Here is a 12,144-nt window from a genome sequence, read left to right on the forward strand (position 1 = left end):
GCACTTGTATTTGACTAATGAAGAAAACCTCCCTCTTCTGGTAAATTGTTCAAATCTGGAAGCTGTCTCCGTGAAGGGAAAAAGAAAAAGTCCCTCCAAATCCTCTTTATGAGGACACTGGTATCTTGTTCCCTTGCCTTGAGAAAATACCATTTCTTGATACGTGGAAATGTTTTCCAACAGAATAACATTTCTTGATACGTGGAAATGCTTTTCAACAAAGAGTCTGTTGCTCCAAATATGTTCAAACTGGCTCAGAGTTCTATTTCGATTCCAGTGTCTACTGCTGGTATGGAAAGAATTTTTAGTGCCGTGGACAATCTATGGACCGATGGATTGAACAGAATGAGTATGGAATGAGTAAGGAGTGAAACGAGGACACTCAGAAGAAGTAATTTTTACCTCTTTCGATACAAACTATCAGTTTCTGAAAAATAAGCTCCAAAGTCACGTGTCTAATGTAGGCTATTAGCAATGGAGATGCATAAGTAACATAAGGGAAAACTTGTGACTCTGGAATTTAGGACGTGCCTGGGCTAGCTGTCTGTCCCCGATTTGTCTTTGACTAAGGCCACTGAAAACTCTGTAAAGATAGAAATTAACTTGTGGAAAACATAGTCATGCCAACAATTCCTGTCCATAGAAAGACAAATTAGGTCTTGAGAAATGTCACTGATTATCACCCCGGGAATACTAATTTTGTATCCATTTAAAAATTATTTGGGGGCGCCTGGGCGGCTCAGTCAGTTAAGCATCCAACTCCTGATTTTGGCTCAGGTCATCATCTCATGTTTGTGGGGTCAAGCCCCATGTCAGGCTCTATGCTGACAGCACAGAGCCTGCTTGGGATTCTCTCTCCCTGTCTCTCTCTCTCTCTCCCCCCTCCCCTGCTCACGCGTGGTCACTCTCCTTCTCTCTCAAAAATAAATAAAATAAACTTTAAAAAATTACTTTGGTATTCCTTAACCTAACTATGAAAGTGTAGTACTCCGGATTCTCTTTTGATAATATCTTACTGGTTGCACTATCTTGCTGGTTCTGTCACCAATTAATGAGTTAAATAAAATCTTTGGCAAGTATTCATTTTCTATCTATGTGAGTCAAGAGTTTATCTCTTAAAAAATTAGCCTTTCACGGTTTACATGCACAGTTACATGCACAGTTTACATGCACAAATATATATATACATACACCACATGCATACATACATAATGTATAATCATAGAGGACAATTTTTATCATGTGTCTCCAATAATTTTGCTAATATTTTTTAATTCTGCTCATGGCAACACCAGGCAGACCTTCCCACAAAGCCCCAAGAGTAGAGCCAGAAGGTCGAGATTGGTCCCCGAATGGAAGTTTGCCAAGGGCCCATCCAGGCTGCAGAGCTGCTGTGGGTGGGTGAGGAGTCAGGCATTGAACGTGCACCCCCTTTGTCCAACCTGGTGGAGTAATGAAAAAGCCTAGCTAAAACGGGAAGGGCCAGAGACTCTATGAGAGGGCTCTACAGAGAAACAAACTCCAACATGCAAAGGAGGAACTTCAGGAAGAGGCAGTCTTAGAAGTGGATCTCTAAGAATTTCAACCAGTAGAGACAGGGCTGGAGAGGTTCCAGAGGCAAAAAAAAAAAAAAAAAGCATGAACAGTGGCCTGGGGGTAGAAACACACAGGGATGCTCAAGGGAGCAGTAGTTTGGCAGAAACGTGTCAAGTGGTCAAGTGTTGCTTTGGACAAGACTGGAAAGGTCTCCTATGTCTACCGCAGCATTATTCACAAAAGCCAAAATATGGGAGCAACCTAGAAGTCCATCAACAGATAAATGGATAAGGAGGATGAGGTATTTACATACAAAGGAATATTACGCGGGAACATGGATGGACCTACAGGGTGTTATACCAAATGAAATAAATCAGACTGAAAAAGACAAATACCGTATGATTTTACTCAGAAACCAAGTGAATAAACAAAGAAACAAAAAGCTGAATCCAACCTGTAAATACAGAGAACAAATGAATGGTTGCCAGAGGGGCAGGGGTGGGGGGATGGGCAAAAGAGGTGAAGAGGAGTAGGAGATACAGGCTTCCAGTTATGGAATGAATAAGTCACAGGAATAAAAGGCACAGCATGAGGAATATAGTCAATGATACTGTAACAGCATTGTACAGTGACAGATGGTCGCATAATACAAACTTGTTGCAACACTATGGTGTACCACCTGAAACTAATGTAACATTTTGTGTCAACTATACTCAAATAAAAAAAAAAATCAGTAATAATTTTAAAAAGATTGGAAAGGTAGTAGAGAGATGGCAGCTTGCCATTTGGCAAAGTATGTTTTTGACGTTTGGATGTGGTATCCATTTGGACCCCATGGACACACGACACTACTCTTCTGATACTTCACCTCAACTTGCAAACAGGGGACCAGTCACAAGCAGCTAAGCATGAACAGCAAATACTAATCAAAGGGGAAAGAATGAGTTGACTGTGGCTGCGTACGAACAGGAAATTCCTCTGGCCAACTCTTGCGTCTCTTCCTCACGTGACTGGGGGCACGGAGTCGCGATGTTGCTGGCGGGAGATGCTCCACTGGCCACCGCTGAAAGGTTTATGGTTTGTTTTCTGAGGTCAGGAAGTAGGTGTGAAGTAGGTATGAAACCTTTTGGTATCTGCTGTCGTTGCCAAAATGTCTCTACCATGTCCCCTGCGCTCTGGAATATGCTCACCACCTGTGAGTGTTCTTCAAGTATCACACTCCCAAACGTGAGTTTCCCCCTAAAATACCTGTCAAGATATCCCAATCCTCTCATCCCTGCCATGCATCTCCCCTCACTCTCAGGGCTCGCTGGAGTCCAGGGTCAGGAATCCAAATGATGGTTAAAAATTGCCTAACATGGGGCGCACCTGGGTGGCTCAGTCGGTTAAGCATTGACTTTGGCTCAGGTCATGGTCTCACAGTTCATGAGTTCGAGCCCCACATCGGGCTCTCTGCTGTCAGCACAGAGCCTGCTTTGGATCCTCTGTCCTCCCCTCTCTCTGCCCCTCCCCTACTTGTGCTCTCGCGTGCTCTCTCTCAAAAATAAAACATTAAGAAAACTGGCTGACAAAGTATGCGTTCTTATAAAACTGGGGGTGGTGAGTGAATGTCCAAAAGACCGATTAAAAAGAACGGCATCAAAACGGTTATATCAGAACTTCCCGCTTTGGAGGAGTGCTGGGTGCAGAGCCCCCAACCAAGCAAGGGGTGGGGGAGTGCTAAAAACGGGCTGTCATCAGGAAAGCGAAGACACTGGTGATGTTTTGGGGCAATCACTCCAGCAGCGGTGTGAGCGGCCAGAGACCCGGAAGCAAGGAGGGCAGCCCAAAGATGGTGGTGATCTCAGGCCAGAGATAACGAGGACTGGCTCATTCGAGAACAGTCAAAATGAGTAAATAACAACAACCACAACCAAACAGTTTTTCATCTATGTCTCATTGAATCCTTACCACAGAGGCAGGTCCAAGCCTCAGCCTGGGGATCCGGTTCAGGAGTCTATACTCAATCTGCACGGGACACTGCCCCTCACGTCTTGGCCCGGGGTCCCCACACCAGTGCAGGTCATGTGTCCTCGGACCCCAGAGCTGCCTGAGGTACGGGCTGGGGTGACAGTTTCCCAGAGGTGACCTTTTTCACTCGTGCTTTCTCGGGGCTCCCCCAGGCCGAACAGAGATTTTTCTGATGGGTGACACTCGAGGGTTCTCGGACTCCTACAGGTAGCTGAGTTCCAGCCCCCCGTGTGCACGGGGCCTGCAAGCTGGCCTCTGCTCCCAGGCACACGTGAGCTACCCTGGCGCCAGCTGCGAGGCCTACACACGGCAGTTTCCCTCCGCCGCGCTCGCTGTGCTGACTCGGAGAGCATGCTTTATCTCCAGCACATGGTGACTTCCCTTTCTTGGCTTCTAGTTCAGCTTTGCATCTTGGGTTTTAATTTGGTTGTATTTTATCCAGCATTTATTTGTGTTTGTGTGTTTGGAGCGGGCGATCGGGAGGGCGGGGCTGATCCCCGTCAGCTCAGTCTACCATACTGCCTCAAAGTCCAAAACACAATCTGCTAAGAGAGTCTTCTGGCACTCCCTATCACTCCCGGAAACCAAAGTTTGATTTCAGACACGCCAAGTGTGAGCTGTGAAAGGAACATGAGAGCAGAGGGCTGCATGGAGCAGGCGTGGGAACACGGGGCTAGGGCCGCAGAAGGAGGCTGAGCCTGAGTAGAGGAGACCGCCTGCACTGAGCACAGAAGTGACGGTGGTGTCCTCCGTGCCCTGAGATCCCAAGGGACAGAGAGTTGATGGGAGGGCGGGAATCAGAGCTGGAGCCTCACAGAACACTTCCACCCAGAGGGTGAGAGGAACAAAAGCGGTCAGGGAGGAGCCAGCCGTCAGAAATGGAAGAAGAGGCCTCAGCCGGTGGAAGGAGATTTTTCAAGAAGGGGGTGACGAAATAGCCGAAGTTGTGGCAACGTAAGGAAGGTGAGGGTGAAAATGTCAGCACGGTTCATGGCTGGGACCTTCTGGGAAGCAATGCAGGCACGGCTCTGAGGAAGGACAGAGGAACGAGTGATCGGAGGCGCAAACCTTGGTTTCCTCTGCCCTCCATCTCCTCACCCCCTCACCCATCTTGCCAAGGCTCAGGGAAGCATAAAACAGGCAGCCTATGCTTATGGCCGTCTTCTTAACAACATCAGGGTGGGGGGTGTCCCTGGGGCATAACATCAGACAGAGGCAGAAGAGAAGCCTCCAAAGCCCGAAATATGTGAATGCCACACATGTGCCTCCTCAGGACATCTGCAAAGTGGCTGTTCTCCAAACTGCAGAGCTTGATGACCCTGTGCCTCCCCCCACAGGTGTCTGGAGTGAGAGCCCCACTCCCCGGAGGTTCCCTTCCCGGGTCCCCATCCTGCAGACCAGGCCGCCTGGCCCACTGGCGATCGTTTCCCCCTGTTGCTGGAGCTGAGTCAAACCGCCTGGATCGATTCAGTAGGAAAGAGCAAATCACGACAGGAACGTGCAGAGAGTCAGCAGAGCGTGTGTGTGCGAGAGTGTGTGTGTGTGTGTGTGTGTGTGTGTGTGTGTGTGTGTGTGTGATGTGTAGCACATGACTATAATTACCGTAGAGAGTGACTCACCCAAACTCCAGGAACTCCATACCCCCAGGTCACTCGTCAATAAGTCGGTCTCCTCCCGGGACCACTCTGACCAGAGAAAAGGTTTCACCATCGTCCCTACTGCTCAGGCCCCAAACCTAGAAATCATTTTCATTCCTTTCCTTTCCTCCTCTCCGACATCCCATCCCACGAACCTGCCAGGTCTGCCTTCAGAGCACCTCCCCCATCGGTCTCCTCCTCCCCTGTCTGCTGCTGCCTCCCCACCCCAACCAACATCACCTCCTGGATGCTGCCTGCACCTCCTGAGCAGGCCCCGTTTCCCATCGTGGCCCCTGCACGTCCACCCAGCTTGTTTCCACAAAGTAGCAACGGTAATTTAAAAAATAAAAAAACGAAGAGCAGCTGTAAACCAGACCGTGTCCGGCTCCTGTTTAAAACCCTTCCCCGCACTTGGACTAGAACCTAACTCCTGTCCCGGGCTCTAAGCCCTTCCCGATGGGCCCCTCCACAGCATCTTGCCTCTATCGCCTCCCGGCCCACAGTGCCCCTACCATGCTGACTCTGAGCGTCCTGATGGCACCAAGTTTCTTCCCACTGAGGGTCTTTGCACCGGCTGTGCCCTCATGCCGGCCCGGCCACCCCCTAGTGTCACTCGGGTGGTGACGTAGCGCACTCTTCCTTCTCAGAGAGGCCTGTCCTGAAGCCCCGCGTTCCGGCCGCCCCCGTCACCCTCTCTCCCACCCTCCTGCTTTGCTCTCCTGTGTCACTCTCACACCAGCTGACAGTACTCCACACACCCAGCAAACATTCATCCGTCTCTTCTAATACCAGCGAGACAGGGCTTGTGTTCACCCTCCTCAACAATGTGTCTGTCTCCTCTGAACACAAGAGCCCACGAAGGCAGAGCCCTTGCCCAGAGCCTCAGGGTCCGGCATGGAGAAAGCATTTGATAAATGTTTGATTTGCAGAATGAGTAAGAGCCGCAGGGTAGTGCGTACTCGGGAAATCAGAATTGACCATTGCTTAGGTCGCATGGCCTTGAGGCGGCCAGTGTTCCAAAGAGGCCCCAGTGCTGGGATGAATCAGACCCTGTCTGCGTTTTCCAGGCCAACAGAAGGTGACTCCCTCCCCATTTGCGCAGCAGCAGCATTTATTAGCGCCTGCTGTGTGGGAGCCTGTGCTCAGTGTCAGTCTCTGATCCATCCCAATTCCCTCAGCTACCGGCACCCCGCAGCCAGCCACGGACGGGTCAACAGGCTGCCCGGCCCTACAGCTAACAACCACCTGGCCCTCACTGGAGGTCATCCATGGTGCAACCAAGGGGCACACCCGTAAGTCCCTTCCGGCCAGCGTTCTCATTTATCCAGGGTTTCGTGCCACCCCAGGGACGGCACTCAGGGAGCTGGTCACACCCTGTCCCTGAGGGCCCGTGTGCCAGCCTCACCTCCCAAGAAACACGTGTGCCAATTTCTCCGTGCCCTGTGCCCAGCCTGATTCCGACATCACGTTCCGTCACTGACAAGCCACCCAGCACACTGGCCAAGAACGCGGACTATGCGGCCCAGCAAGGCGTCATACCAGCTGTGGTCCTCGCCAGTTCTGCGATCTTGGTCAGGCCACCACACCTCTTGGCACCTCAGTTTCTTTCTCTGAATAAATGGAGGCCATAAAAGCACTGACCTTCTTGTGCTGCTGTGGCGGTGGCTCCTGTGCTCTTGCCCTGCTCGGTGGGCCCATGGGGTCTCCCCAGTACCACGTCAAGGGAAAAGTGGGGAGAGGGGAAACAACTCCTTTTTGGCAATATTTCTGCGGCTAATCTCATTACCAGAATTAACAGCAAGTGGAGGCTAAGACTCAGCACATTGAACAAATGCAGGATACACAACACGGGGACACTCAGCTGGGCCCCGGAGACCCAAGGAAAATCCGACCTTGTCGTGTGAAAGAAGGCAGCTGAAAGGCAGAGGCAGACTGTAGATAAAACCACAGAGCAGACATGCTACGTGCTTGTGACGGCAGGTGTGGAAACAGAATCAGGAAGAAATGCAGCCACCGATTCCACTGCACTGCGGTGATGTGGACGAAGGGGAAAGAGGATGAATGTGGCCCCCTGCATTTCCCAAACACTCCGTGCCAACCACTGGGCTGGGACCAACAGGGCAGGTGGGCGAGAGGTGGCCTGCAAGGCTCCCCTACTGGCCTCACCAACTACACAGCTCATGGGGGTCACTGGGATCACAACTGCACAGCCAGTAAGGTCTGTGCACCCCGAGCTCCGTAATTCATCTCTCTGAGTCCGCACATAGCTCCCAGCAGCCCGACAACCAACAACAGCATCTAAATAATGGAAAATTCATTTGAAAAAGAATCTCTAGGCAACTTTTGAAAAAAGCCTCATGGCTCAGATGGACTCGGGGACTCACAGGGCTGGCAACAACGGGAGAGACCAACGGCTTCCAAGCTTGCTCTCAATCTCCCAAGCCATTGCTCAACTGAAATTCACCCAGAAGCCCAGTACGTAAAACTGATGCGAACAGAGCGGCTCTGGCAGAAACAGTGCCAAGGTGTCTGCTTAGCACCCTCCTCCTCTCCCCCAGCCCCTGGTGGCCCCCAAGGCAGCTCCACGGAACCCCTGGGACTCCACGAAGCACTGACGTCAAACCACTAATCTAGGCCAACCTCTGAGTAGATACAGGGAATTGAGTCCCACAGAAGTCATGCTCTGAACGGTGTCTCAACACAAACCCGGTGTCTGACTCCAGGCTGAGACTGCTCGCTCCGCTTTGCTAGGGCTAGGTCTATGGAAAATTGCAATTTAAAAAAACAGGGCTCATTTCTGATCACCTACAACATAATCCTTAAGTGTTTTAAAGGCCCCAGAATTAGCCAAGTATGAAACAGAGCCCAGCCCCACAGACTGGCAGAAAGAAGTTCGGAAATGAGTTGCAGAAACACAGCTGACAAGTCCATATAGTTTCCTTCAGTTCCGCGGGACATAAACAGGTCTTGAAAGGCTTGGGCTGTGTGGCTGTGGGAGACCCTGGACCAGGCGGGCCAGGAGGTGAATACTAATGAGCTATGGAAATAGCAATTACTTCCCCCATGTCAGGCACTGTGCCAAGCTAAGGAGGATAAAGAGGTCTGAGATATTTTTAAAGTATTTTTACAGCAGAAAAACTTTCCTACAGACTCAATTATATAACTATCAGACTCCACCTCTGAGCTGAAATTATCCATGGCCTTCAGGAAAAAAAAAAAAAATCACTTCTCCCTACATGAGGGCCTCAGGTTTCTCCAGAGAATCTCTTAGCTGTACAGCCAGCAGCCCAGGGCAGCCGTGAACCATCAGCCCAGAGACCTTCCCGAGAGTAGTTCGGAGCCTGTCACAAGAATGCCAGCCAAGTGGAGGGCAGAAGCCATGTCGCCGACCCAGCCAGCACACATGAAGTCATAGGGTCCAGGAAGGTCCCCTCGAGGGCGCTTCCGGCCCCAGCCATGTTGGTGTCCTCACAACTTCCTTGTCCCGAAATGGGGCTGAAGTCCCTGAAGGACAGAAGATGCCTCTCTCGTGGGCAAAGGGCAGGCAGTCAGAGAAAGCCTTTGGAGGCTCAAGGAATGAAGAGCTTCAACCCAGTGAAATGAGAGCCAAAATTCAAAGGAATTAACTTACAGCCCAGGTTTTTGTCAGCCTGAAGATGGGTGCACTCTGTAATGCTGATACCACAGACATGAGAGAATGAAGGTTGTTGAGTTCTAGAAGTTTCTGAAAAAAGATATGGAATAGATTATTTTGCTGCTATAAACAACAGAACAAAAACACGCTCAAGTGTTACCAAATGTTGTCATATTTATGAAATTCAATTATACTTAAAAATATCTCATGTCGAAAATATAGTTCTAGGGAGTTCATAGAAACCATATGCTTTTTTTTTTCTTCAAACTGTCAAAAGGTGAGTCTGCATCTAAAACACAAAATTTTACAAGCTGACTAGTCTGGTTGCTGGACAGAAACATGGCTCGGGAGAAGGCTTGATAATGTCATTTATGTCCTTTTTTTAGACGAACTGGAACTGTCCCAGCAGGCTTTTGTATACTGGGGCCTCGGCTGTGCCAACAACACCCACGTGGGTCCTCTGCAACTACCTTTCCACCAGGCAGGAGAGGGGCTGAGGGAAGCTGTTACCGATCTGCACGGTCCCGCTCAGCTAGGGAGACGGAGCTCTGGCTTCTCGGTCACTTGACTGTGCTCCTTTGAAGCAGACCCCAAGTTAGGGAGAACATTTGGATTCAATTCAGTCTCACACAAGTTCCTTACCATGGAAGACAAGAGAAGGGGACACAGCCGGGAGTTAAGTACACAGAGATGTAACTGCTCCGTTCTCGGTTTCCCTCGGCGCGGAGGGAAACCTAACAGGACTGGGGCTCCGCGTCTCATCCTCGGGAGCCGGTGCAGCCTGGGCTAGTGAGCGGGTTTGAGGAAACCAAGAGATCTGGCTCCAATCCCAGCTCCCACCACTTGTGTGTCCTGCAGCGAGTCACCTGAGCCTCATACTTAACAAGGAAGGTAACCACGGCACCCACCCTACCCAGGATGGTGCATGCAACATGCCAGACCAGTGCCCGGCACTGGGGTGAGAGCTCTAGGAAGGCTGGGGAACCCGCCTGTGTGTTCCCAGAGCAGTGTGCACACCTCCTTAGCACACTGGACCATGTGGACCCTTGCTTCTACCTGTCTCTGCCATCGTATCCCTAGTACGTCGTACAGCACACAGTAGGGCCTATAGAATGAACAAATAAACGAGAAGCCCTTATGCCTAGTCCTCACGGCCCTGTCCCTACTGAGATTTCTCCCTTACCACACAAGTTAATACTTCATTTCATACATCTTGTAACAATCTCTAATTGTTCCCTGTGTGTATTAATAGGTTCTCTGAGAGAAGTGAATTTCATCGTACATATCTGAATTGCCATGCCTGTCACACAGTTTCTTTTAGAGCTGAAGGCCCTCTGGGAGATCACCTAATCCACCCCTTTCATTTTGTAGATGGGATGGCAAGGTCCAGAGGAAGGGGAGCCTAGACAAGAACACAGCCAGGGCACAAGGCCAGGATGACGAGCCACCGCTGGAAGACGGCAGAGGTTAAGGAGGGATAGTCTGGGCGCCGTCAGCTCGTTTCTTGAAAGCACCAGGTGGGCTGGAACTTCATCCGCTTTCTCCCGTGGCCCAGCGTAAGCTCACTGCCAGCAGCAAGCATCGCAAAGCCCAGCACAGTTCCAAATTCTTCAGAACACACAGGGCGTGCTAGTGTCTGCTGCCCCGGGCATACTCATAGATCGATGCCCTTGCCCTTCCCACGAGGGGTGGGAGAGCCGCTCCCCTGAAAGCAGAGATAAGCCCCAGCTCACTGGCTGCAGGGCCCCGGGCATGGACGCCCACCTCCCTACACCCCTCCTCCCCGCTCTGGAAGTGGCCTTCTAACAAAGTGAACCTCAAACGTGACCATTTCAGGAAGGTGGCTGCTGAGGTGCCTGGCTCGTGAAGGGCAATCAGTAAAGGCCAGCTGGCCCGGGGACTGGGTGGGGATGCAACACGCACACACACCCCACAGCGAACCAGACAGCACAGCAGTGCGCCGCCCAGACGTGGGCAAGCCCAGCGGTCAGGAGCTGCGTACGGCGAGGAGCTGGCAGGGCCGTGGAAATGATGACAGTGGTCTGGGGAAGCCCATGCTGTCACTGCCTGGGCTGGCAGGCGTCAGGGAAGAGGAGGGGAAAGGCGGGGTACAGACGTAAGCCCGGTGCTCAACAACCTGCAAGGACAGAACCTATTTGGGCAGGGGCAGAGGTGGGGGTGAGAGCCAGCAGGGTCACGGGGCCCAAGCCTTAAACTCAGGATGTGGTGGGATGAGCTCTGCTGACTAGGGACAAAACTGTGCAGGGTGTGATGGTATCACATAACCCGTCACCCCCCCAGGAAGGGCTAAATCTGAAACAGAGGATGGAGGGACCCCAGAGGGAGCCCCCAGGGCCCCGCAGAATGGCCAGCTAAAGAGAATAGCTGGCTGCCATGGTAACGGGTAGCAGGCCACAGTGCGATGCGTGCACGGGGGCAGGGAGGCTGAGTGGGCACCTAGGCCCATCTTACAGCCTGGAGAGGTCAGGTCACAGCCTTCTGTTTGAACCCTGGCCAGCAGGCCCAGAGCAAAGCAGCTCCCAAAGTACTGAGGAAACACACTCTGAAACAAACAGGAAGGAAGGAAGGAAGGAAGGAAGGAAGGAAGGAAGGAAGGAAGGAAGGAAGGAAGGAAGGAAAAAAAATAAAACATCTTACCTTGGCTATTTTCACAAAATGGCTCAGGATTTCTGCCCTTATTTTTAAAGTCTGTGCTGTTAGAATTTCTCGTACAACCCAAAAACTGACCTGTAAAGTCAAATACAGCAGTTAAATGCCGGACCACCCACGCTGCCCTCGCCCACCACAAACGGGGATTTCCCAGAGGCCGGGAAACTGGAAGAGCCCAGCCTTCCAGCCTGGGGGTGCATGTGGTTGAGGGTCCCTTTACGTACAACATCTAGCCTACAAATGGCTCCCTCCTTCAGCACCTCCTCTCCAACATGCACAGCGGTGCTGAGAGAGACAAGTACTTTCCTCATCGTCCAGGGGAGTTACTGGGCCTCCGTGACACAGTAATCTCTCTGAAGTTGCTGCAGGGAATTCTGAGATGCACCAGACAGATTTCTGCTCAGAAGGACCCCAGTTGTGGGAAGACCACGGATGGATGGTTGGATGGATGGAAGGACCAGTGGCCAGACTAAGGGATATGTACATGGGCAGTACCACCCATGAGATCTATATCCCCAGGCAGACCCAAGACGAGAAGGATTCACCAGTATTTGCACAACTGTAAGAAATTTAATTTTCTAGGAGAGGGTTCGCCCAGTAAGTTAAATGATACAAAAGCATCTTTCAAAGTTCCATAAAGCAACGCAGGTGAAGAGA

At 51.2% G+C, this 12,144-nt stretch overlaps 1 protein-coding gene across 12 annotated transcripts in view; it reads right to left on the reverse strand.

Annotated features, from left to right (window-relative positions):
- RALGPS1 (Ral GEF with PH domain and SH3 binding motif 1) overlaps window positions 1–12,144 on the reverse strand; it is a 315,600-nt gene that overhangs the window by 157,214 nt on the left and 146,242 nt on the right. For all 12 annotated transcript variants that reach the window (XM_058694076.1, XM_058694081.1, XM_058694077.1 and 9 more), the window contains 2 exons: window positions 11,476–11,565; window positions 8,815–8,907 (listed from right to left, as the gene is read on the reverse strand). In XM_058694076.1, coding sequence (XP_058550059.1) covers window positions 8,815–8,907; window positions 11,476–11,565 — 183 coding nt within the window. The remainder of the gene's footprint in view (window positions 1–8,814; window positions 8,908–11,475; window positions 11,566–12,144) is intronic.

This window comes from Neofelis nebulosa, chromosome 12 (genome assembly GCF_028018385.1).
Source record: "Neofelis nebulosa isolate mNeoNeb1 chromosome 12, mNeoNeb1.pri, whole genome shotgun sequence".
NCBI lineage: Eukaryota > Metazoa > Chordata > Mammalia > Carnivora > Felidae > Neofelis > Neofelis nebulosa.